General features: G+C 45.0%; 1 protein-coding gene across 6 annotated transcripts in view; it reads left to right on the forward strand.

Annotated features, from left to right (window-relative positions):
* Positions 1–27663, forward strand: part of dlg3 (discs, large homolog 3 (Drosophila)) — a 237362-nt gene that overhangs the window by 180381 nt on the left and 29318 nt on the right. For all 6 annotated transcript variants that reach the window (XM_041196283.1, XM_041196284.1, XM_041196287.1 and 3 more), the window contains 5 exons: positions 7681–7756; positions 12921–13023; positions 15116–15157; positions 15891–15941; positions 22586–22687. In XM_041196283.1, the coding sequence (XP_041052217.1) occupies positions 7681–7756; positions 12921–13023; positions 15116–15157; positions 15891–15941; positions 22586–22687 (374 nt within the window). The remainder of the gene's footprint in view (positions 1–7680; positions 7757–12920; positions 13024–15115; positions 15158–15890; positions 15942–22585; positions 22688–27663) is intronic.

The raw sequence follows: 27663 nt of genomic DNA on the forward strand, positions 1-27663 counted from the left end.
CTGGTAAACCTTCTCTGAACTGCATCCAACACATTTACATCTGTCCTTAAATAAGGTGACCAATACTGTACACAGTACTCCAAATGTTGTCTCACTAGTGCTCGTGCAACTGAAGCATAACCTCCCTACTTTTGTATTCAATTCCCCTCGCAATAAATGATAACATTCTAATAGCTCTCCTAATTACTTGCTGTACTTGCATATTAGCCTTTTTGTGATTCATGCACCAGGACATCCAGATCTCTCTGCACCTCAGAGCTCTGCAATCTCACCATTTAGGTAACATGCTTCTCTTTTATTTTTCCTGCCAAAATGGACAATATCACATATTCACTCATTATACTCCATTTACCAGATCTTTGCCCACTCGCTTAACCTATCTATATCTTTTTGTAGTCTCCTTAAGTCCTCCTCACAACTTACTTTCGTTCCTATCTATGTGTCAACAGCAAATATGGCAACCATCCCTTCAATCCCTTCATGTAAGTCATTTATATAAATTGTAAACCATTGAAGTCCTAGCACTGATCTTTGTGGCACACCACTCATTACATCTGACAAAAACCCATTTATGCCTACTCTCTGCTTCCTGTTAGCCAGTCAATCATCTATCCATGCCAATATGTTACCCGCTATACCATGGGCTTTTATTTTCTGCAATAACCTTTGATATGGCACTTTATCAAATTTATAAAATTATAAGCCTTTCCTTTGAACACTCATGGTGGAACAGTCATGGAAAATGGTGTTTTGATATTCGGTGGGGGAGTACTGGTATTAACTTTAAAGATTAATCTGCATTCAACCAACTTGAGAAAGCACCCCATCAAAAATTTTTACTCTGAAAATTAGGCCTCAAGGGTCAGCTTACCTCAGTTAGTAATGGTGTAATCTGCATCACTAGATTGTGGATTCAAGCCTCATGCTAGAAATTAAGCACATAATCTAGGCTGAGGAAGATAGTGTCAAGGCTGACACTATAATGCAATATTAAGGTGTGCTATATTGTTGGAGATGAAATGTGAAAACTAAAGTACTTTCTGCCTATTGAGGTGGATCTTGAAGACCTTATGCCACTGTTAAATGAAAAGCATTGAATTTGTTTTTTGCAACCAACACAATCTAAAACTAATGAACTGCACATACCTTCATTGCTGATCTTTGGACCTAGCTATTGACGAAAGAGTTCTCATGTTTGTCACCAGATAGTCATTGGGCAGAATTGTCCAAGATTTGCACTAAGTGTGGTAGCGGGTGGGAAAAAGGACGTTTTACCTGCTGGCCGTGTGCAGTTTTTTATACTGTATCATCCCAATCCTGCTTCGTTCATAATGCATTCCCGGGAAATGTGCCGTTTCAATGGCAGGCGGGCTCTCATTCGCCCACCACGCCATCACCCTCGCCGCTTCATCATGCAGGGTGCCATATTTAAAGTGCAGCCTTGCAAATACCTCTCAGTGCTTCCAAACAAGGACTGCTGCAAAGAAGACATGGCCCCGAAAGGTAAGAAGACTGCAGCCCCCTGGTTTAATGACGCATCCCTCGAGCGCCTTTGGACATAGTGTAGACTCGCCGTGATGTCCTCTACTCTCATTCTGGTTGCAGAAGGGGCAGCAACATCACTAATCCAGCATTGGAAGTGGTGGCAGTGGTGGTCAGCACCAGCGCCCTATAAAAGAGGACAGCCACCTAGTGCCGAAAAAGATGAATGATGATCTCCGTTCCACCAAGGTAAGTCACTCTTCACATCGCACTCAACTCACATACTCACAAACCATCACGCATTCACAGGGATCTCACTCACTGCCAGCTCGAGGGACATCACCATTCACTCTCTCACACACACCTTCATTGTCCTCATCCCATCCATGGCAACATTCACCCACCACACGTGCCAGACAAACTTATCATCTGGCCTGGCAGGCATCCTGCTTACACTCTCCATCGGTATTCATGCAGGTCAAGCTGGCACATAACAGCAGGGAAAGGTTGCAGACTAGTGGAGGAATGTCTGAAATCAAGGTCCTCACAGACTTTGAAAATAGAGCCACCCAGACCATTCCTGTGCTGACGGTGAGGTCAGCGGTGCTCTACCAAGTGAGGATCCAGCAGTGCAACATCCAAAAAGACAACCAGGCTGTCAGTGATGTCTCCTGTTCCGCAGTCCCCTGCCATGCAGTAATTATCTCTCCTTGCCTTCGCAGGCACACCTGGGAAAGAGTAGACGGAGTCCATCACCCAAGGCTAACTGTCAAGCCCCGAAAAAACCTCTGAAGAGGAATCCGAAGGCAACTTCACTGTAGACCCGTCACAGTGATCATTCACGCCCTCCATCAGTGCAGAGACACACACATGGGTGGGACTTAGTTTTGGAGTGGCCTTGGGATCACAATCAGGTTAGCACAGAGGACTGTCTGATCCACAGCAGACGTCATCAGGGATTTCCCAGGTCTCCGGCACTCAGAGGACTGCTCGTGATCAGAAATCTGCTGAGTCCGAGTCAGATGATGAGCCTCTGGACTTGGTCATGTCTCAGTTGCTGAAGCTGCAAAGGCAAGCTCAGGAGCATCAGGAAGGGATGTCCACTGCACTCCTCAGATTGCAAGGCATGTTGGAGGAATCCGTCCATCAGGCTGAGCTGGTAGCGCCAGCATACCAACACACCGAGGTCAACACTAGTGGGATGGTGGTTGGTAGGACCTTGGTCTAGTGCATCAGTCCTGCACTGCTGCGTGTGTTGAACTCCATCGCTGATGCCATTTTTAGCCTCCAACAGTGTGTACACGGGAGGAGTGTGGGGCAGCTCGATTTTATTCCAGCTAACCTTTCTCCTCAAGGAGTCAGCCACGGGCCCTGGTGGATCCATAGGGAGGAGCATCACCAGGTGCAGACCCTGGAGCCTCCACCCAGGTGACTCCAGGAGTGTCCAGCCCATTACACCCACTCTCCCTGTGACACCAGCAGCTCCAGCTCCACAAGCTGAGGAGGGTACCACTGCCGTACAGCAGGACCTTGAAAGCAGGCTGGGCTCCTGAATTTTTCAGCCCTCCAGGAGACCCCCGCCAAGGTCATCACAGACAGGGCATTTCAGTCAGCAGACTGCCTCCACCTCTGCTGTGGATGTCTGGGGAGTACCAAAACGTAGCAGCAGGGTTAGGAAGGTTAAGAAGATGTAGTTGCACAGCCTGGGCACGGGTGTTAATCACTTGTACATAATATTCACTTTTGTAAATAAATCTCCAAGAATGTGTCCCTGCCTATGGTTCCTTGTTCTGACGAGCAGTGTTTGTGTCACTCGGATATGAAACCTTGGTTCCTGCACAAGATACAAGCAGGTGAATCAGTCCAGGGCCTCTTCCCCGTTCCTGGTGCAGCTTTCAGACCACAGTGGTGGTCCAGCTTCACACTCATTGGACACATTTCTGATACCTACATCTTGATGATGCTTGTCATTGCTGCCAGAATGTTGTGGGATGGCGTCACAAAGTTCGGTCATTTGCTTTGTGTGCTCTCAGCACCTTTAAGGTGGGGCTGGCCCCCACCTCGTCAGCATCAGTGACCAATGATGCTGTGCTCCTGAAGGGGTCAGGTGCTGAAGGCTGACAAAGGATCAGGTGTATTTAAAATTTCACAGCTACATCTCCATGATGTGACCCTGATCACAGAGTACAAGAGAGCTGCCCTCAGCTGATAAGGAGTCAGACATTCACGGAGGCTATGTGAAAATCTATGAAGTGTCCTCGCTGCATGCTGTCACCATCCTCCTGGAATTGAGTGACTATTAGGACATCCACTGCATCTTCATGACAGGAACCTTATTACACAGGGAATGTGTGCTGCCACAAGCCAAACTGGAGTCAAACATTCACAAATGCAATGTGAGGATCAATAGTGTTTCCTCACCGCATGTTGTCATTATCCTCCACCAATCTAGCAGCTTTGAGGGTCTCCCGAGTGCACCTGCCTCATGTGGCCAGTGTGATGGCCTCATTGCCATCACTGTTGCCTTCGAGGACCTCCTCACCCTCATCCCCATCAACATCCTCAACATCAGAGGAGACCACCAGCTCTTCCATTTCCTCCTCAGCCAGTTCCTCTCTCCATTGCAACACCAGGTTGTAAGGGGTGCAGCAGGCAACGACGATGATGCATGACACCCTCTGTGGACTATATTGCAGGGCTTCACCAGACGGGTCCAGGCATCGGAACCTCCTTTTCAGCTTCCTGATGGTTTGCCACCAAGGTGTAAGTTGTGGCATGAGCCTCATTATACTTTTGCTCTGCTGCCGCCTGAGGCCGCTACAGAGTGTTATCAGCCACATCCTCTGTGGGTAGCCCTTGTCCCCGAGGAACCAACCCTTCAGCCTCTGTTGACCTTGGAAGACACCAGGGATTGGAGACCAACTGAGAATGTTCACCAGCTGAACATTCAGCGACTGGAAGCCCTTGTGGTTGACATAGTTGACCACTTGTTGCGACGGAGATCTGTGTGCCACATGAGTGCAGTCAATGGCACCCTGCACCTGTGGGAAACCTGAGATCTGGGCAAATCCCGGTGCTCTTGCACCCTGGCTTTCCTGATCCCAGGTGAAATGCACAAAGTTGTGTGCCTTCGCGAAGATGGTATCTGTGTCCTCATGGAAACATTTGTGGGTGGAGACTTGCGATATCCCACAGAGGTCACCTGTGGAGCCCTGTGAGGAGCCACTGATGTAAAAATTGAGTGCTGCGGTCACTTTCACGGCCACAGGCAGTGGATGCCCGCCATGGCTCCTATGGTGCCAAATCCTGCAGCAGCTGGCAGATTTGACTGACCAGTTCCCTGGACACGCGCTGTCTTTGGCAACACTGGTTCTCGATCATCCGCACGAATGAAAGGCGGCGTCTATAAACTCTAGGTCTAGCCGAATAGCAACGGCTCGCTGTGGCTCTTCAGCGCTGTGCAAAGGCACCCCAGCCATCCCTACTTCCTAAGAGTGTTGCTTCTCCCTCTAGGCAGCCAGGGGCCTCTGCTGCTCTCTTCTCCTTTGCCTCTGCTCTCTGTACACCATGAAGCATATAGCTAGGTCACCAGGTTTGATGCTTCTGATGTACTCCTCCTGGAAGCTGAAAGAGGGAGATGCTTAGGTTAGCATGGGTGTTCTAAGAACCTCCCTTGGTTAAGTCTGAAGGACCCTTAATGCATCGCGGAGAGTGCTGACCACCACTTGGATGGCCAGAGTTTAGTGCGTGGCATGGCTGCCTGAGACTCACCACCTCCACCTGACCGATTGGTGGCAACTTCGCCCATGGAGTACATGCTGTGCTCTCAGCTCAGGCACAGGCACTTTCCTGACCTGCACTGCAAGACTGCGCTGTTAGTTTTAACCATGGGGGAGGCTGGTCCAAACCAGAATGATAACATTGCAAAGGGTTGTGAATGCCTCCACCAGTGACTGCTCCATGGCCAGCTTTAGTAGGGAGATTGTATAATGTGCCCAGTCGTCCAACTGTTCTGTAGTCCACCGAAATGCTCATTAGTTTGCAGTCTGTTCCCGAGGGGTGGCAGCAGTGTGTACCATCTTGTGTACCACAAGATGCACTGCAGAAACTCACCAAGGCTCCTTAGGCAGCAACTTCCAAACCCACGACTGCTGCCATTTAGAAGGACAAGGGCAGCAGATACATGGGAACAGTGCCACCTGGAAGATCCCCTCCAAGCCACTCACCATCCTGACTTGGAAATATTTTGCTGATCCTTTATTGTTGCTAGGTCAAAATCCTGGAAGTTCCTCCCTAACAGCACTGTAGATGTACCTACACCAGCTGGATTGCAATGGTTCAAGAAGGCAACTCACCACCACCTTCTCAAGGGCAATTAGGGATGGATAATAAATGCTGGCCTAGCCAGCATCGCCCACATTTCGTAAATGAATAATAAAAAAAAAATGTGAGGAGCTTGGAAATATTTCCGAAATGTGTGGTAATTCTTTTTTACCGACATTACTTTTCTAGTTAGATTGTTGTAGGCTTATGCTTTAAGTTCTTCGTTCCTCATTTTCCTGGGACAGGATTTTCAGGTCATTGGGCGGGCCCATGAGCGGCGGGAAACGGTCCATCATGCGTGATCGGCCCCCGAGTGTGATTTCACCACCAGCCAGCCTGAAAGGCACGCTTAAAAGTTAAGCGCTGCTAGGGGGGGCACGAGTGCTGAAGTCAGTGCAGGCGCAGGGGAGCACACAATGAAAGCTCCCTGAGGGAGCTGAAGCATTTTAAACCTATGAATAAAGTTTTTAAAATTCTGGTAAAAATTTCCACACAGCGGACTCACTCACCTTACCATGTAGATTTGAAAAATTCTTACCGAAAAATTTTTATTGTTGTTTTATTTAATTATGGAAACCTCATCCCACCTGTGGATGAGGTTCCCTCAAAAAATCCAAAGGCCGCCTGGCTGATTCGCCCATCCTCCAACCTTGATGTTGGCCGCGCAGCAAAAAAATACAGATTAATTCATTGATTAATGGCCTTAATAGGCCTCTTAATTGTCAGCGGGTGCGCTGCCGACTCTCGCTCATGCCCGTCGACTGAAATATCACACAAGTGTACAATGACGTTGGGACGCTTGCCTAATGTCATCGCTATTTCATGCTCAAGCATGTTGGGTGTGCACCGCAAACCAGGTGGAAAATCCTGCCCTTTATCTCTATCTTCCTTTCTTATTTCAACTTATACTTTTCCGGTCTTAATTATTTGTTGCCATTTTATACTATTTTGTGTGAGCTTTAGGAAGGACAGAGTAGTGGGAGTACTTTATGTTTATAAAGAAAAGTTAAGTGTTACCTTACTGAGTGGGAAGGCTATCTGCTAGTTTCCTTCTGTGCTAAGTTATGCTACACATACATCTCATTCCTGGGATCTAACTATTGACAAAATGGTTACCATATTTGTCTACATGACAGTAGTTGGTGCAGTAGCATCAGCACTCCAACTACTGTCATGTAGACAAATATGCTAACCATTATGTCAAGCGCTAGGTCCCAGGAATGAGATGTATGTCTAGTTTATTAGGTATAGCTGGTGTTGGTTGCAGAAAATGAACTCCGTACTCCTCATTTAATGGTGGTATGAGAACTTTAACATCCACCTGAACAGGCAGACAGCATTATAGTTTAATATTTCATCTCCAACAATGTAGCACGATCTTAATACTGCACTGTTGTGTCAGCCTAGATAATTCTTCCCGAGATTACATGCTTAATTTCTTGCATGAGGCTTGAATCCAAATGTAATGATGTAGATAACTGCATTACTAACTGTGCTAAATTGACTCTTGAGGCCAGTGGTAAAAGTTACAAACAATGTCCCGAGGCAGTGGGGGGGGGTGTTTAATTGCAAATTCTTAGTTGTGATTTTGGGCTACCTTAAAAGGGCTGCCATTGCAGCAAAACATATTACAAGGTGGGATATTGCTTTCCTTTTCAGTTTGATCTCTTGTTAGGCAGGATAGAATGGTATGTAATGGCAGGAGTACTAAATGGGCAAATATCACATGTTGCAAAGTCTACCCACTCTGCTTGTATATCTTTCTGTACAGTCTCAAAATACTGTATACGGAGTGGCCCTTGGCTTAAGGGATAATGTCCAGTCAGATTCTAGTTACTGGTTTGTAACATTTTTTATTGTGTTTTAATTTTTCAGAGTTGAGAAGAAAGAGCGGGCAAGATTAAAAACTGTAAAATTCCATGCCAGGCCTGGAGTCATTGAAATGAAAGGGGTAAGTTTGAAAAATAAACTGCTGGGAAATAACTAACAATGGCAAGATTGTTGAACCTCATCTCTTCCTCTGTGGTCCTCTTCCCCCTACTCATAGCCTGCAAGATTGTGAGCTCATCATCCACTCTTCTCCTATCACCATTACTGTTATTCTGTTTGGTGCAGTAGCATCAAACAGTGACCGGAGGCTATTGATTGTGATCAGGGTGCCAGGAGAGAGAGATCCTATATGATCTTGAAAACTCTACTTATTTTATCTTAAATTTATATACGTAAGAAGGGATCTTAATGTGACATGTTGAATATTACAGGATGCAATGAGCGAAAGTTAAAGTAGTAACAGGTGCAGTTAAAAGAGCCTCTCACTGTTGGGTGACCTAGCGTTTAACACCCCCCCCACCCCGGTTCAGTGACGCTGCATTGAGCATGGCATCAACTAGCCCTGTCCAGTTTAAGAACCTGTACTGCTCTGTTCCATCATAATAAAGATATAGAAGCCTTAATTTTCCGTTTTAGTGGAGTAACTGTGCCTGAGTGTATCTTGCATGTGTTGAGTTATCCTGATCACAGAATCACAGAAGCTCACAGTGCAGAAGAGGCCCTTCGGCCCACTGAGTCTGCACTGACATGTGAGAAACACCTGACCTACCTACCTAATCCCATTTACCAGCACTTGGCCCATAGCCTTGAATGTTATGATGTACCAAGTGCTCATCCAGGTACTTTTTAAAGTATGTGAGGCAACCTGCCTCCACCACCCTCCCAGGCAGCACATTCCAGACCATCACCACCCTCTGGGTAAAAAAGTTTTTCCCCCTGCTCACCTTGAACTTATGTCCCCTTGTGACTGACCCTAAGGGGAACAGCTGCTCCCTATCCACCCTGCCCATGCCCCTCATAATCTTGTACACCTCGATCAGGTCACCCCTCAGTCTGCTCCAATGAAAACAACCCATGTCTATCCAACCTCTCTTCATAACTTAAATATTTAATTCCAGGTAACATCCTGGTGAATCTCCTCTGCACCCTCTCCAGTGCAATCACATCCTCCTTATAATGTAGTGACCAGAACTGCTCACAGTACTCCAGCTTTGGCCTCACCAAGGTTCTATATAACTCTAACATGACCTCCCTACTTTTGTAATCTATGCCTCGATTGATAAAGGCAAGTGTCCCGATGCTACTGACAATTCCCTAGGTCAGATTCAATACATGGGTTGCTGTATCATTCTGTAGCAGTTTACCTCCATTACAAGATTGAACTGGTTAGGCATCTGTTAATAAACCTGAGACCTGATACTTCCTTGAACCCAGACAAGTAACTAAACAACGTGCAGTCACTGAAATTGAAAATTCAGGTGTGAAAAAAGCAAATGTGCTGTTTCAATATATTGGTGTTGAGCTGTTCAGGCCAATGATACAAGAAATCTTGAGTACTGTATCAATGAAATGGATGATTATAACTGTTGGTGCTCACATTTATTCACATTCACACAGTCACTTTCTCTCTCATGCAAATCCACTCATGCATATTTCTTCTCTGACACAATCACTTATTCGTCCGTACTCTTCTATTCACCCACTGAGCTTCACACTCGTGCACAGATTTTAAGGGTTGGATTTTTAATTGGGGGTCAGGAAATGGGGGTTCCGAGTCCTAACAGGGCAAGGAACGCTTTAGGCACACCCAATACAATCTTCAATGTTCCAGCCAAATATAGGCCAGGGAGCTGGCTTGCTGTCCAATTAGGATGGCAAGCGGATTCCTGACGCTGAAGGCCCAATGGTAGGTCCTCCAGCACTCTGAGAACAGCAGCCCCACTGGCCAAGGAAGGAGCTGCCAATGTGAACATGGGCAAGTGGAGGTAAGTAATTTTTATTTTTTTAAAAACTACAGCTATCTGACTTTGATCCTGGCAAGGCAACCCCTCCAGTGGATGCTGAAGTGGCAGCAAGTGGCTGCAGCTGTGACCTGGCAGTCATTCTGGATCCAAATGTACACCCTCACATGATTTATTGCTTGCCCTACCCAACCCTCACCCCACTGACTCTTTGGGTGGCGGGGTGGGAAAACCCACCATAGAAAAATCCTACCCCATGTATGTAATCATTGTATTGCATGTGGCCACATCCGTTTTTAATCTTAAACAGCTATCCTTTATTCTCCATATTAAAATAATTTTACCATCCTCCACTTTATCATGCTCTGCAAGGTACCAGCATTTTAAATGGTATTTATTTGCTGTGCTTGAAATACTGTATCCAGAAAACCCAGTTCCTGGCAGTTCTGGCATGCACGGATTGCAAAATTAATCCTGTGTAATGTTTCAGTCCTCTTCTCAGGTCCGTATGTATAGCTAGCAAGGAACAGCTGTGTGTATATACAGAGCAGGCTGTTAATAGGGTGGCGGCAACTGCGTTAATTCTAAACCTGTATGTGTGGTTTAGCAAACCTAGGTTACTGTGAATGTTTTCAAAAAGAATAGGTTGGTTTTCACCCAGGAAGTGGTGTAAAGGCAGTCACTGCATTTACTGACAGATGTACTGGCTCCCAGCCTCAAAACCTTACATTTAAAATTTTATATCCTCATATATTTATGTCCTTTATGATCTTGACTCAATCTGTCTTTGTAACCTCTTCCAGCCCTAGAATTTCACCCCACTTCCCTCACCCCCGCATCCTTCCAGAAATCTCTATACCCTCAGTTCTGGCCCATTGGTGGCCAGGGGTCAGCTGACTTAGTTCCACTCTTAGTAATTCCTCTCTAAATGCCTGTTCCTCTCCTCCTTTTGGGCTTTGCTTAAAACCTATCTCTTTGACCAAATTTTTTTGATCAACCCTTTTTTATTTTAGCACCCATTTTGTCTGATGAAGCCTATGAAATGCCTTGGAATGTTTTTCTATAATTAAAGGCGGTACATAAATGCAAGTTGTTGATAATAGTGGTAGGGTCACTCTAATCTGCATAATACTTATTGCAAATAAGAAAGTTCATTTAAAAGAGCAGAATTACAATCCCAATACTATTGTTGCCTTCACATTCCCATCCATCTGATACCAGATCATGTCATTTAATGTTCATGATTTTCAATTTTGTTTATCATTTGGTATATCGGAATGTGCTGATTTTAAAATGTAAAGATTTTGTTTCACTCCAGACCAGCTCAACATAACGTTCTCACTGGAAGAGCAAAGGAAAGTAGCTCCACCAAAGTGGATTTCTTGTTTATCCCAGGTCTGAGGAGTAGGGGGAGAAATTCTAGGACTAGAAGAGGTTACAGAGATGGATAGGGTCAAGACCATAAAAGGAGGGGTGAGAAGTGGTTTGGTACTTCATGAGCTGCCAGTACTCTCTGTGACATATATTGTTCAGTAGAGTTTAGTTTTAATGGGAGGATGTACACGTATGGGGTTGTTGGTTGGGTATCAAGGTGGATGGATCCAGGGAGTGTTAGTACTGTTGGGGGGCAGAGGGGTTGTGGGGGGGTGGGGGGGTGGGGGGGGGGGGGGGGGGAGGAGGAGGGGGGGGTGCCGGGGTGCACCCTAGATGTTGGTATGACTCTGTTCCTCAGGGGTATTGATAGTATCTGGGCAGTGTTGGGTGTGGGTGCTGGTTAGGATCGTAGTTCTCAGATCATATTAGTGCTATCTAGGGGAATTAACTTTTCAGGTAAAGGGAGTGAGCTCCTCAGTTGCGTTAGTATTAACTGGGCAGGGTGTACTTCTTCAGGATATCACCACTGGGGTGGGGAGAAACGACTGAGACATCTCATGCTCTTCGAGACCTGGTAATTTATAGTTAACATTACTACTTGGGATGTACATTGGATTTCCTAAAGTTTCCTGCTTGTTAGGTTCCAGCATTCCAAACCCAGTTGTACTCCTGTTACTGCAGTATTTAATGAAGGGAGGAGAAAAAGACTGAATAACCTCCTCTGTCTTCCAAGGCTGAAGTTTCTATTGTAGTTTTAGTGGGAGTTGGAGAGTGTGATTCAGACTAAGCAGAAAGGGAAAGATTGAAATTGACCTTCACAGTGATTCAGTTAAATGTGTTCGGAAGTACCAGCACATCCAATACAATGTTACCTCAATGGCTGAAATGCATGGTTGGTCTGGGTTCTTTCATTTGTTACTTTTTTCCTATAATGTTATCATTTCAAACATTTCCCTTTAAATTTTGTAAACCTGGTGATGCAATGACTGTAAAATCAAAGGTGAAAATGTATCCGTCAGTAGATGTCAACTTCAAATATTAGCTATAATTAGTTAACATTACATGTGAGGGAAGTCTCTAAATTGAGTTAGTGCTGTCCGAGTTGGGAATCTTTGCACAAACAGACGCAGTAAAGGATAGGCTCAATGCAATAAATTTTAACACATTTGTAAAGAACTTGACCTCTGCCCACTCTGCTTTGGGATGTGAATTTTAACGGGTGAGTATCTACTTCTTGGTATCGTGATTTCCTTGTCAATTCACCAGATCCATATAAATATTACATCTGTCACTAAGAAGGCTATATTATTGGTAATTTTAATTCTGCACTGGTGACAGGCAAGTTGCCTACTATAAGCATATTTAGGCATATGTGGCAAATTGAACGTGTGCAATGCTAATTTTCTGACTAGTTGAAAAATCCTGGTGAATGTGTATTGGAATTTCTGATATGTGCTACCAGTTGGTAACACCATTTGTTACCAGTGTGAACTCATAAAATTACACATAAATCCTGCTCCTCATAGACAAATAAGCATCTAAGTCACTATCAGGATGTAGATATTCATTACACAATCCCTGAATTGTTGATTAGTGCAAATGTCCCAAGAAATAAATAGATACATGAAAGGCTATAGTTTCAATGCAGTCCAAACTTTCAATATAAAATACAGGATCTACTCACTGCCCCAGTGCTGGTGGGAGTCTAAAATGTCAACAGGTAACAGGGAATACTGGTTTAATTAAACTTGGTTGACTGATTGTGTCACACTGAAGAATTTGACTATTTAAAGGAGATGCCTTAAAGACACAGTAGATAAGTCAAAGTACCTTATTTATCTGGTTTTGCTCACCATGTCACTGCTGATCCACATTTACAATGTGTTTTGCATGAATTGAAACATCCATTCGTCCTCCTATACCCTCCATCCATCCTCTTCTCCTTCACAGTCATCCAGGGCCAAGCGTAAAAAGAGCATCCTCTTGTCTCGAAAGTTTACCTTCTACAAGAGCAAAGAGAATATTGTACAGGAGCACACAGGTGATCATGACCGTAAGTAACTGTAGGCTTACATGAAGTTTGGTCAGAGGGAACAACATTCTTTAAACACTAACTCATTGTGGTGCAGACACTAATATGCTTGCACTATGGTTCCAATATTCAAAACACCTTTCCATGGGCTGTACAAAATGGGGCCTCAGCAGTTCCAGACTGTCATATATAGCAAAATTATGTAAATTTTGCTGTATATGACAGTGAGCCGAGTGAGAGTTGATAATGGTGTCAGTGTTCACAGAATTAACAGTTTTAGGCTATAATTCTTCAAACAATGTTGCCAGAATTTATCAGTATGTGTGCAAAATTATATCTGTCCAATCTGAATTGGCAACAAATTTATTGAATGTAATTTCAGTTTAATAGCCTTACAATTCTGGTTGAATATTCCATGGTCTCAATATTATGGAGCAGTTAAAATCTCTGGAATCCTCGTCACCGGCTGCAGTGGCCCCAAAGCTGCTTCTATTCTGCTCTATCACTGTGCAGGAGTCCAGCTGCTAATTCACTGCTTTCCTCTGTTTCTATATCTCCTTTTGTTTCTGTGTTATTTCTAATTTTTTGCTGTCCGGTGATTGGATCCAGGAGTTCCCTGGATTGAGTGATGACTATTACGGGATGAAGAACCTGAGTAAGTGAGAGACCGACATTTGTGAATGTTAAAATCACAGACATCCACATTTGAACATCTGTTCTAATATAACTCTTTCTTTTCTTCACTTCCACTGTCATCTCAAGTAACCTTATTAACTCTCTCAGCTCCACAAGTTAATTTTTTTACAAGTTATTAAGGACTCCCTCTCTCAAATTTCCAATATGTCGACCCATTGATACAAATTAAACTAGCTTACAAGTTAATATTTTTGCTGTTCAATTGTACACTAAAGTGAGAGTCAACACTTATATTGATTTAATGCCATCTAAATTACATAATTGATAACCATCACTTATGTACAAAATTGGTTTTATTGACTGTTAAAATGTGTGAAAGATTTGTACCTAAGTTGAGAGGTTTTTGTGCAAGTTTACAATATATGTGGTTTATAAAATAAGAATTGAAAAGGGATCAGTTTTAGTTTATGTTTTTAGTTTTACAGGTATCCTTATTGACAGGTTCCTGGCAATCATAAATTACATGGCAGAGTGGCCCATTGGATGCTGCAGTTCAGGGGATCAGAGCTATAACCCAGATCATAAATAGTTGGGTTTATAATTATCCATTTGATCTTTATCAAATCTCTGCTCTTTGTTCCATTACTCCAAGGATACAATGTTCTTGGATCGACAAATGTTAGGGATATTTTCAGTAGTACCATCTGATATCAGCTTCCCCATAAAAAGAACTGCTTAAATCTCTTGCTTTGGCAGATTTTAACACCCCCCCCCCCCCCCCCCCCCCCCCCCCCCCACCCGAGTTGTGCTGCTGTAGGTTATTACATCATTTATACACTGCAAATAACTGGCTAGTAACTCACACTTAATCTATTAACATCTAATAAATATTCATTTTGGATCCTTTCTCTTAGGTTCTTGAATCACTTCTGCTAGGTTCTTTGGCAGAACAGATGGGGGCATGCTGGAGTCAGGTAGAGCACAAGTGGCTGAAAGTGAATTTTTCTTTCCTATAAGGAATAGTCACTGTTACACTTGCCAACACCTTACATGTTGCTGTAGGAAAGATTTGTAGGAGGGATGTAAACTTCATCAGAGTGAAGGGCACTGCAGCACAAGTTCATCATTCTGCATTAGATTACCAGCCTATGGGAGTATCCTCACCATAACAATAAAGAATTGTGGTTGGGAATGTCCTAGAGCTTTTTATATTCAGACCTGTTACAGACAGCAGCATCACATCCCATAGGGGGCAACAGATAATTTTGCAGTAAATAGAAAAATCTATTAAGAATCAGTTTAAGATCTATAATCAGCATGTTTCTCCAAACCTAGTTGAAGATATTTAGTGTTAGCGATGTGCAGGAAGTTACTGTGCCAGTACATTGTAATCAGAAACACGTTACAAAGGACAGTCAGCCCATCTGTTGTATGCTCCTTTTATAACCTGAAACTCTGGCACCTTGCTTTTTTGCAGAGTGTATGACGTCCAACACCAGTGACAGTGAAAGCAGCTCCAGTAAGTAACCCCTTTGGGTTCCTTCATTCATTTTTCTTCTCCCTTTGCAGGTCATTTGTCTCCACAGGTCCTCTCCTCAGGTGGGACAAACAGTTGGGAACACTGACCACCTGCATAGCCTTACCATGAGGCCATCACCCTATTCAACCGTTTTTTGGTTGGATAGACAATCAGGACCCCAGCTGTGATTAGGGCTAAAGAAAAAATTGGAACCCGAGCTCTACTCGCTGTCAGCAGAGCAGGTCAGAGTTAGAGCCTTCAGCTTCAGTCTTAAGATGGATGGAAAAGTTGACTTGGACCATTTACTTTGTTGCATTTACCTAGCAGTGAGCAGGACATTGTGGACAGCTCACCCCCACATATTCTGTACTCGGGTCGACATTCTGGTCCTGAAATTCACAAATAAGCAGCTCATTGTTGCTTTTTATTTGCTCCAGCCCCAGTCTGCAATAACATGGGACACTCACCAGAGCCTGTAAAACTAATACCTTCATTCAACTGATGAATTTTCATTAGCACTTTCTGACTGATTGACATGTATAATCCCCAATTATATTCCAATTGCTTCTTTTATGAATACTTGGAGGATTAGATTCAAGCAAGTTCTGGCAGACTGTACAGGAATATATGAAGAGCATGTGCAGTACAAGAGCAGTAGGATAGGGAAGGGAAGATGAGGTCTAATTAATAAGGATGATTTCAGTTGATGATGTTTTTCTATTTTCCTCCATAGAGGGTCAGGATGACACTGTTCTATCTTATGAAGCAGTGACACGCTTGGAGAGTAAGTAGGAATTTTCAGATTGATCTCCCTTTGTAGAAAGTTGTAATCTTATATTCAAAAAGGGATGGGATTAATTGGGTAGCTCTACAAAAGAGCCAATGCTGGCATGATGGACTGAATGGCTTCCTTCTGTGCTGTGTCATTCTATTAAATCCAGATTTAGACCTGATATTTTTGTGATAGTTATAATACTATTGTGCAGCAAGTGCATGGGAACACCATCACTTCAAGTTTCTCTCCACCCACCATCATGACTTGGACATATCAACGTTTCTTTATGGTCACTATTTCAAAATTCTGGAGCTCCCAACCTAACAGCACTGTGAGAGTACCTTTACCCATGGACTGCAGCAGTTTAAGGCAATGTTTCATCACCATCTTCTCGAAGGCAACTAAGTATGGGCAATTAATGGCGGTCTTGCTAGCAACACACATCTTTAGTATGATTTTTCTTTTAGAAATCCTCTGTATTAGCCTGGGGGAATAAGTGTCAAGAGCTCTGAATGTGTTTCCTGAACTATCCCTATAACTCCAGGGCCAGGATTTTACGGCCCCACCATGGCGTGTCTCCCCCCGTCGGGTGCAGTGAGCCATTTAAATCTCCATTCAGTTCGGCGGGACTGTAATATCCCGCTGGATGGGTGGGACATTAAATTCCTGGCACAGGTGTACTTGAAGCAGGTGCTCCTTTCATTTTCTACATTTGCTCAAAGAAGTGCTGAGGCCTTGGTAAGTAGGAACTGGTGAGTAAATTAGAAAAGTGTAACATTTTTAAAGTTCCTATACTTGCAATTAACTGCAAAGCACCAGGAATAAGGGAAATTTAAGTCCAATATAATAAAGTAATATAAATAACCCAAAGTAGAATAAAGTTAACATAAGAGAAGTAGAGTTAAGACATGGCAGGGCAGCTCAGTCAAGTGGAATGCATGTCCTGTAATATGTGTGAAGTCATGGATGCTACCGGTGTCCTAGCTGACCACATGTGCAGGAAGTGCTGTCAGCTGCAGAAACTTGAACTCCAGGTTTCAGAGCTTGAGCGGCGCTGGAGTCACTGGCGCTGAGAGCTATGTGGATAGCACATTCAAAGAGGTGGTCACACCGCAGCTTAAGGGCCTGGAGGCAGAGAGGGAATGGGTGACCACCAGGCAGTCCAAGAGAAGTAGGCAGGTAGTGCAGGAGTCCCCTGCACTAACAAATCGGTTTTCCATTTTGGAAGCTGGTGAAGGCACTGGTTCCTCAGAGGTGTGCAGTCAGAGCCAAATTTGTGGCACCATGAGTGGCTCAGCTGTACAGGAGGGGAGGAAGAAGAAAGGAAGAGCTATAATGATAGGGAATTCATTGGTTCAGGGAACAGACAGGTGTTTCTGAAGCCATAGATGTGACTCCAGGATGGTATGTTGCCTCCCTGGTGCCAGGGTCAAGGATGTTGCAGGACATTCTTCTGGGGGAGGATGATCAGTCAGAGGTCGTGGTCCACATTGGTACCAATGACTTAGATAGGAAGGGGATGTGGTCCTGCAATCAGAATTTAGGGAGCTAGGTAGAAAATTAGCAAGTTGGATCTCCAATGTAGTAATCTCCAGAGTACTCCCTGTGCCACGTGCCAGTGAATACAGAAATAGGAGGATAAGGCAGTTGAATGCATGGCTGGAAAGGTGGTGCAGGAGGGAGAGCTTTAGATTCCTGGGACACTGGGACTGGCTCTTGGGGAGATGGCATCTGTACAAGCCAGACAGGTTGCACCGGAACAGAGGTGGTACTGAGTTCCTTGTGGGGCATTTTGCTAGTGCTGTTGGGAGGGCTTTAAACTAACTCGGCAGGGGTGTGGGAACCAAGAAAAAATATTAGAGAGGAATACCAGGGTGCACAAAATACTATGAGGGACAAATAGCAATAGTATAGAGAATAGTATGTTAATAGGTAAAGTCAGGCTGTTATCGCCACAAAATCATATTTTCACATGGCAATCTGCACCTGTAACTCCCCAATCTTATTTACTCTGTGCATTCACATACATGCATTGTAACCCTGATTTAGATTTTGTTACTTTCTCCCTTACCCTGACTTTACCTATTAACATACTATTCTCTATACTATTGCTATCTGTCCCTCCCAGTATTTTGTGCACCCTGGTATTCCTCTCTAATATTTTTTCTTGGTTCCCACACCCCTGCCGAGTTAGTTTAAAGCCCTCCCAACAGCACTAGCAAAATGCCCCACAAGGAACTCAGTACCACCTCTGTTCCGGTGCAACCGGTAGTGTAAAGGGTGGAGAAGGGCAAAAGTTCCGAAATTGTATTCAGCAGAATTTTCTACAGCAGTTTGTGTCCAATCCAACAAGGAAAGACACACTGGTTCTTGGAAATGAGGTGGGCCAAGTAGATCAAGTGTCAGTGGGGGAACATTTAGGAGACAGTGATCAATGTAATGTACACTTTAGGATGATGATAGAAAAGGACAATAGGCAAAAAGGGAATTTACACATGGAAGAAGGGGCTGAATTATTAAATGAATGCTTTGCATTTGAGTACCAAGGAGGTAGATGCTATCCAAGCCATGGTGACAGACGAGGAAACTCTGTCACCAGAAGGGTTCAAAATTGGTAAGGAGGAAGTGTACAATAGACTGTTGGTACTTAAAGTTGACAATGCACCGGGACTGGATGAGATGTATCCAAGGATATTGAAGGAGATGAGAGTAGAATTTGCAGGGGCACTGGCCATAATCTTTCAGTCTTCCCTAGACTCAGGGGAGGTGCTAGAGGACTGGAGAATTGCAAACATTACACCCTTGTTCAAAAAAGGTCCTGTGGATGAACCTAGCAATCACAGACTAGTCAGTTTAACTTCAGTGATGGGCAAGATTCTAGAAACAATTATGCGGGATCGAATTAGTAGTCACGTGGAAAAATATGGGTTGATAAGGAACAGCCAGCATAGATTTCTAAAGGGGAAATTGTGTTTAGCTAACTTGCTGGAGTTTTTTGAAGAGGCAACAGAAAAGGTCGATGAGGGTAATGCTGTTGATGCAGTGTATGTGGACTTTGAAAATGCATTTTGCACGGTGCTACACAACCAACTTGTGAGAAAAGTTATTACTTAGGGAATAAAAGGGGCAGTAGAAACGTGAATACAAAATTGGCTGAGTAATAGGAAGCAGAGAGTAATGGTCAATAGATATTTTTCAGGCCGGAGGAAGGTTTGTAGTGGAGTTCCCCAGGGGTCGGTATTGGGACCCTTGCTTTTCTTGATATATATTAATGATCTAGATCTTGGTGTGCAGGGGACAATTTCAAAGTTTGCAGATGACATGAAGCTTAGGAGTGTTGTGAACTGTGAAGAGGACAGCGTGGAATTTCAAAAGGACATAGTCAAGTTGGTGCAGTGGGCAGATGGGTGGCAGATGAAGTTCAATGTGGAGAATTGTGAGGTGATGCATTTTGGTAGGAAGAACATGGACAGACATTATAAAATAAGGGGTGAAATTTTGAAGAGGCTGCAGGATCAGAAAGATGTGTATAGATCATTGAAGATGGCAGGACAGGTGGCGAGCAGTTAATAAAGCACATAGTATCCAGGGCTTTATTTATAGGGGCATAGAGTGCAAGAACAGGGAGGTAATGCTGAATTTATGTAAAACACTCATGAGACCTTAGCTGGAATATTGTGTACATTTCTGGGCACCATATTATAGGAAGGATGTGAACACATTGGAGAGAGTGCAGAAGTGGTTTACAAGAATGGTTCCAGGGGTGAGAAACTTAAGCTGTGAGGAAAGATTGGAGAGGTTGGGACTGTTCTCCTTGGAGAAGGCTAGGAGGAGATTTAATAGAGATATTCAAAATCATGAGTGGGCTGATTACTCTATCAGGAGAAGCTGTTCCCAATCATAAAAGAATCAAAAACGAGAGGGCACAGATTTAAAATGACTTGCAAAATAATCAAGTGTGACATGAGAAAAAACTTTTTCACACAATGAGTGGCTCGGGCCTGAAATGCGCTGCCTGGAAGTGTGGTGGAGGCAGATTCAATCGAGGCATTCAAGAGGACATTAGATGATTATTTGAATCGAAACAATTTGCAAGGGTGTGGGGAAAAGGCAGGGTAATGGCACGAGATCATAATGCTCATTTGGAGACTCTAGTGCAGACATATTGGGCTGAATGGCCTCCTTCTGTGCTGTTAAGATTCTGTGAAGCAGATAGCACCCTCTGTAACCAGTAGGAGCAGTTCTGCCATTGGAAGGTAGTTATGCATTGGTTGATAGAATAACATGGATAGTCCACCTCAGGTACCATTTGTTATTTCTGACATTAATTCTTTCTTGTTTTTCATCCTCTTCCATTACATTCTGAGAGACAGGATCATTGAAAACAGTCCACATTGCTAATAATTGAATGGTAGCAAAAGTAAACGAATAGTGCGGCTTTAAGAGATCCCTTCCCCACAGATTGATGTAGTTCATATGAACTTTAGCAAAGCCTTTGACAAGGTCCCACATAGGAGACTTATAAAGAAGGCAAATGCACATGGGATACAGAGTAATTTGATAAGGTGGATTCAAAATTGGCTTAGCTGCAGGAGACAGAGGGTGATGACAGAAGGATGCTTTAGAGACTAGAAGCCAGTGTCCAGTGGTGCACCACAGGGATCTGTCTGGGTCCCCTGTTATTCGTCATTTATATAAACAACATAGATGACTATGTGGCGGGTGGGATGAGTAAGTTTGCAGATGACACAAAGATTGGCCGGGTGGTTAACATTGAGCTTGAGTGTCATGGGCTACAGGAAGATATAGATGGGATGGTCAAATGGGCAGATAAGTGGCAGATGGAATTTAACCCTGAAAAGTGTGAGATGATACACTTTGGAAGGAGTAATTTGACAAGGAAGTATTCAATGAACGGCATGACACTTGGATGTTCTGAGGAGCAAAGGGACCTTGGCGTGTGTGTCCATAGATTTCTAAAGGCAGAGGGGCATGTTAGTGGGGTGGTGAAAAAGGCATATGGAACACTTGCCTTTATCAATCGAGGTATAGATTACAAAAGTAGGGAAGTTACGTTGGAGTTGTATAGAACCTTGGTGAGGCCACACCCGGAGTACTGTGTGCAGTTCTGGTTGCCACATTATAGGAAGGATGTGATTGCACTGGAGGGGGTGCAGAGTATATTCACCAAGATGTTGCCTGGGATGAAACATTTAAGCTATGAAGAGGGGTTGGATAAACTTGGGTTGTTTTCGTTGGAGCAGAGAAGACCGAGGGGCGACCTGATCGAGGTGTACAAGATTATGAGGGGCATGGACAGGGTGGATAGGGAGCAGTTGTTCCCCTTAGTTGAAGGGTCAGTCACAAGGGGACATAAGTTCAAGGTGAGGGGCAGGAGGTTTAGGGGGGATGTGAGAAACAACTTTTTTTACCCAGAGGGTGGTGACGGTCTGGAATGCGCTGCCTGGGAGAGTGGTGGAGGCAGGTTGCCTCACATCCTTTAAAAAGTACCTGGATGAGCACTTGGCACGTCATAACATTCAAAGCTGTGGGCCAAGTGCTGGTAAATGGGATTAGGTAGGTAGGTCAGGTGTTCCTCACGTGTCGGTGCAGACTCGATGGGCCGAAGGGCCTCTTCTGCACTGTGTTTCTGAGGTGAGAAATTTAGTTATTTAATGCACATTGTTAAATAGCAAAACGATAAACTTAGCACATCAGTTGCAAAAATATGAACAATGTCATGGGCATTTTCATTAACACCTGATTGAATTATACTTGAATATAAAATAAAATTCTCATGTAATCTGACTGAGTGGACACACTGCTACAGAAAATAAATTAATGCAAGTGGAGAGCAAGTGGAAAAGGAGCAATTTCCCAGACTCTCAATTTCACATTAGAAATTCTAGGCTATCAAAAGTGGGTGAGTTCTTATCAAAAGTGACCGACTGCTTTGTTGAGTCTAATGGGTTATTTTCTGAAAATATCCTGATGTTCTCATAAAAGATGAAAAAGAAAGCAACTTTACTTAAAAAAAGAGTTTCTTGTTTTGAGAGATACCCATTGAAGAAATTGATTTTTTGGTGTATATTGTATGGTTGACTCAACCACATGAAATTCATGAAGTCCTGCTCACGATTGGAAAGTGATATTCATGGGATTTCCATTCATGGTTTCCAGCCAAGGAAGCACTCGTTGAAAAAAATAATAATTTTCATGATGTGAGCATCATTGGCAAAGTCAGTGTTTGTTGCCCATTGCTAGTTGCCCTGAAAAAGCTGGTGGTGGCCTTTTCCTTGAACCACTGCTAGCCATGTGATGAAGGCTACCACTGTGTTTTTCAATGGGGGTTTCCAGAATTTTGATCTAGTGGTAATGGAGTGATGATTACGTCCAACCCAGAAAGAGAGTGAATTGGGAGAGAGACTTGGAGGTGATGGCATGCCCTTACACCTGCTGCCCATCCTATGTGATGGAAGTTGCATGTTTGTGGGGTGCTGCTGAAGAAGCTTTGGTGAGTTGCTGCAGTGCGTTCTGTAGATAGTGCATGCTACTGTCATAATATGCTGGTAGTTGAAGGATGGATGTTCAGGTTATTTAACATGAATGGTTCTGTATGATGTTTCATTCAAGGCTGTCTGTGTAAATTTCAGTTCACTATGCTCGGCCAATAATAATTCTGGGGCCAATGAAGGACAGAATCAATGACGATTTGATCTCAGAGTTCCCAAATAAATTTGGTTCCTGTGTGCCACGTAAGTACTTCTGAAATCTCATCTTGTACATGCCATTTCACTAACTGTTCTTTGAAGTCTGTTATCCTAGAAACATCAACTTTTGGATGCTTCACCTTAAACTCATCCACGATACCTTGTTGTCCTTAGTTCACTTACTCCGACCTTGGGTCCCCAAACTAATTTCTCAGAAACACGAAGAATGCCCCAAAATACACTGGACATTGAGCCATTGGCCACAAAAAAGTTTTTTGTTCAAGCTTTACTGTACAAGAAATGCATGGAAATATTGGGCTGGATTTTATGGCCTCCTGCCAAGTGTATTTTTGGTGGACCACAAGTAAAATATGACAGGTGGGTAGCCCACCAACTTCCTGCCCACCCCTGACCTTGTCCACATATTATGGAGGGGTGGAAAAGGCTTCCACTAGCCCATCTGCCCTTAGGCCTATTGAGGCCCTTAAGTGGCCAATTAATGGCCACATCAGGACCTCAATCTGCCTCCAGGGCCATAATATCTTGGCTGTGGAAGACAGGTGAGAATGGGAAAGCTGTTTTTACACCAAAGTTGGTGAAAAGGTGGGAAGGAAGCAGGAGTACTTGCTTTGGGGGCTGCCTTGTGTGCATCGGTGGTATCCCCCTTTGTGCCTCTCCACTTGGTCTCCTGAACCCACCCCCCCTTCCTAGAGTGGTCGATCCCTCCCTGCCCAAAAAACCTGGCACTTATCTCGGTCCAGTGTCCATGGCACTTCTTTATGGGGCTCCTTGCAATCCCAGCAGCGCCCACTACTCTCTTCTGGCACTGCTGGGACTGCAAAAGCTGCTGGCTAATCAGATTGTCTGGCAGTTCTTGAGGGTGGGATTTCCTTTCACCGAGAGACGGAAGACCAACCCTCAGTTTGTTAAGGCCATCCGCAGTGTATTATAGCTGAGGGGCAACCTTTTTTAAAAAGTCGGTTTGCAATCAACTTTTCTTTTGTGGTGGGTGGGGGGGGGCAGTGGCGCAGCAATGTTCCCCCTGAAAAATGCAGAAATAAAACTCTTCTAAGACACACAGGGTACACCCTCCAGGGTTGCCCTCATATAATATTGACAATCTGTTGCAAATGCTCTTCAAAACATTGTAGACAATCACAGATACCCCTACATATATTGATACTCTCCCAGGAATCCTATTATGTAAAAGTGTCAGCTACACAATTGCAGTAGATGCTTTTTTTGTTAATATGTATAATTAACATGTAATAATAGAATACTGTGCTGGAAAATAAACATAATACATAGAAATACAAAAATACAACGATATCAGGTACCCACTAGGGCCCCCAGTTTGAAAGCTATGCTGACACGCAGCAAAAACTTGACAATGCAAAAACGGGGGTGCTAATTTTCTATACATTGTTCATGAGTAGAAAAATCTAAACCTGAGGCAGAAGCATAATCTTTTGACTCATTGACTATGAATGGACTTAATCTGGGCCTAAAATAAAAAAAAACATGGATTTCCTGCTTTGCTGCTATAAATTCATCAAGTGTAGAGAAAAGCTGTCAAAAGGGCTTTCATCGCACTCCTGATGAAGATACAGTGCTGGAGCTGTAACAGCTCTGAGAGGATTCCTGGAGTCAGAGAATGGGTGGAATTTTCCCAAAGTTGCAGTAGCAGGCAGGCAAAATGGCGTTCCATATGGTGATGGCAGGTTTTCACGCCGCATCATCTCAAACTCGGCACATTACTTCTGCATTCTCGGGAAACACACCGTTTCCATGGCGGGCAGGCTTTCATTCGCCCACCTACCGTTGCATCACACCAGCTGCCACATTTAAAAGGCAGCTGCCAGCACAGTGCTCATTGCCACCAGCTCACCACCGTTGCCCAGGAGACATGGTCAGCAAAGGAAAAAAAGATTGCGGCCTCCCACTTCAATGACAGGTCCTTCAAGTGACTTCTGGATGCCGTGGTGGTCCGCTGGGATGTCCTGTACCCCTGCTTTGGCTGCAGGATTGGCAGCAATGTGACCAATCCAGCTTGGAAGGCAGTGGCTATGGTGATCAGTGCCAACGTCCTTCAGAAGATGACAGCCACCCAGTGCCGCAAGAGGATGAATGATGATCTTCGTTCCACCAGGGTAAGACACTCTTCTCATCACTCTCAACTCACACACTCACAAACCCAGCACACATCCACAGGGCCCTCACTCACTGCCAGTTCAAGGGACATCACCATTCAATCTCTCACACTCACCGTCATTGTCCTCATCCTGTCCATTCTGGGACCACTCGACACCCACATAGGCCGGGCACAAATCCTCTGGCTTGGCAGGCATTCTGCTTACACTTTCTCCATCTCTATCCATGCAGGGCAAGCTGGCACACAACAAGAAAGAGAGGTGGCAGACTGGTGGCGGAATTTCCGAAATCAAATGCCATCCAGCTGGCCGGCCATGATCTGGACTGGTCCTGTGCTGATGGTGAGGCCCGCACTCAAGTGAGGATCCACCAGTGCAACATCCATCAGACAACCATGCCGTGAGTGATGTGTCCTCTTTCTCAAGGCACTGCCATGCATTAATTATCTCTCCTTGCTTTCGTAGGCACATCTGCCAAACAGCCAACAGAGTCCATAACCCAGGGCCTCCAATCAAGCCCCGAAGTGATCTCTGAAGAGGAATCTGGAGGCACCCTCCCTGAAGTCTGGTCACAGCGCTCATCCACACCCTCCACCTGTGCAGAGACACACACCTCAGTGTGACCTAGTTTTAGAATAGCCCCAAGATCGCAATCTGGTGAGCACATCACACTGTCTGATCCACAGCAGGTGGCAGCAGAGATTTCCTAGGTATCCAGCACTCAGAGGACCACTGGAAACCAGAACATTGCTGAGTCTGAGTCAGAGGACGAGCTCTGGACTTGGTCATGTCACAGTTGCTAGAGCTGCAAAGGCAAGCTCGGGAACATCAGGAAGGGATGTCCGCTCTGCTCCTTAGATGGAGGAGCCCGTCGCCTTCAGCATGCCAACGCACCAAGGTCACCACTGGTAGGGTGACGGCTGCCATAAAGACCTTGGTCTGGAAACATTACTGATGCCTGTACTTCAGCAGTGCTTGTCATTGCTGCCAGAATGTAGTGGGCAGGTGCCAAAGAATTCTCTCATTCTCTCGATGTGCTCTCAGTCCCTTTAAGGAGGGGCTGGCCCCCATCTCTTCAGCATCTGTGACCAATGAAGGGCTCCGGTGCAAAAGGCGGACAAAGCATCAAATGCTTCTTAAGTATCATGGCTGTGTAACTATGATATGACCCTGATCACAGAGTACAAGCGAGTTGCCCTTGGCCAGACAGGAGTCAGGCATCCTCAGAGGGTATGTGAATATTTATGGAGTGTCCTCACTGCATGTCGTAATCATCCTCCTGCAATCGAGCGACTATTAGGGCCTCCACCTCATCTCCATGACAGGAGCATTCTCACAGAGGGTATTCATGCTGTCATAAGCCAGACTGGAGTCAAACGTTCACAACTGCGAGATGAGGATCTATGGGGTCACCTCACTACATGTCGTCATCATCCTCCACAAATCTAGCAGCTATGTGGGACTCTCAAGTGTGCCTGCCTCGTCTAGCCAGTGCAAGGGCCTCATCCCCGTCATCGTTGCCTCAGAGGGCCTCCTCCCCTTCATCCCTGTCGGCGGCGTCCTCCTCATCGGAGATGTGCAACTCCTCCATAGGCAGCTCCTCTTCCCATTGGAGTGCCATGTTGTAAAGGGCGCAGCTGACGACAATGCGTGGCACCCTCTGTGAACTGAATTGCAGGGCTCCACCATCAGCATTCTGATGGTCTGCTCCACCAAGTCGCAATCTGCAGCATAAGCCTCATTATACCGTCGCTCTGCAGCAGTCTGAGGCTGCCGCACGGGTGTCATCAGCCACGGCCTCTGCGGGGTAGCCCTTCTGTCCAAGGAGCCATACCTGTCGCTTCTGTGGACCCTGGAAAACTCCAGGGACCTGTGACCTACCGAGGATGTAGGTGTCGTGCACACTCCCTGTAAACCGTGTGCAGACCTGCGGGATGCGTTTCTAGTGGTCGTATACCAGCTGCACAATCAGTGAGCGGAATCCCTTGCGGTTGATTTTGTTGATCGTGTGTAGTGACGGAGACCTGAGTGCCAATGAGTGCTGTCAATCACACTCTGCACCTGTGGGAATCTCGAGATTTGGGAGAATCCAATGGCCCTTACATCCTGGCTGTCTTGGTCCCGGGCAAAATGCACAAAGTTATGTGCCCTCAAGAGGATGTCATCCGTGACGTCATGGATGTGTTTATGGGTGGTGGCTTGTGATATCCCACAGAGGTAACCTGTGGAGCCCTGAAAGGAGTTACTGGCGTAGAAATCAAGCACCATGGTCACTTTCACAGCCACTGGCAGTCAATGCCCTCCATGTCCCCTTGGCGCCAAGTTCTGCAGTAAGTCGTCGGCGACACTAGTTCTCGGTCATCTGCAGGAATGACAGGCAGCAACTATAGACCCTGGGTGTTGCTAGGCGCCAACCAGCCATGGCTCGCTGTCACTCCTGGGCAGCATGTGTGGGAGTTCTAGCAGCCCATTGGTCCTGAGGTTGCTGCTTTTGCCTTTGTGCGGCCAGGAGCCTCAGTTGCTCTCTTCTCCACTTCTTTGCTCTCTGTAGGTCATCAGGTCTACAGCTAGGTCACCAGGCTCAATGCTCCTGATGTTGTCCTCCTGCAGCATGAAAGACAGAAAGACGTGGTTAGCATGGGTGTACTCAGCACCTTTCCTGGCCTTGTGTGACAGCCCCTTAATGCTTCCCAGAGAGTGCTGGACACCCTTCGGATGGCCACAGAAGAGTGTGCTGCATGGCTGTGACATTGGGGAGACTGTTCTGAACTGGGATGCTGAGATTGCAAGGGGCTGTGAGCACCTCCAACGGTGACTGCTATATGGCCAGCATTGGTGAGGAGATTGTACAATGTGTTCAGTCCAACGGCT

This window comes from Carcharodon carcharias, chromosome 9 (assembly GCF_017639515.1).
Source record: "Carcharodon carcharias isolate sCarCar2 chromosome 9, sCarCar2.pri, whole genome shotgun sequence".
NCBI classification, from domain to species: domain Eukaryota; kingdom Metazoa; phylum Chordata; class Chondrichthyes; order Lamniformes; family Lamnidae; genus Carcharodon; species Carcharodon carcharias.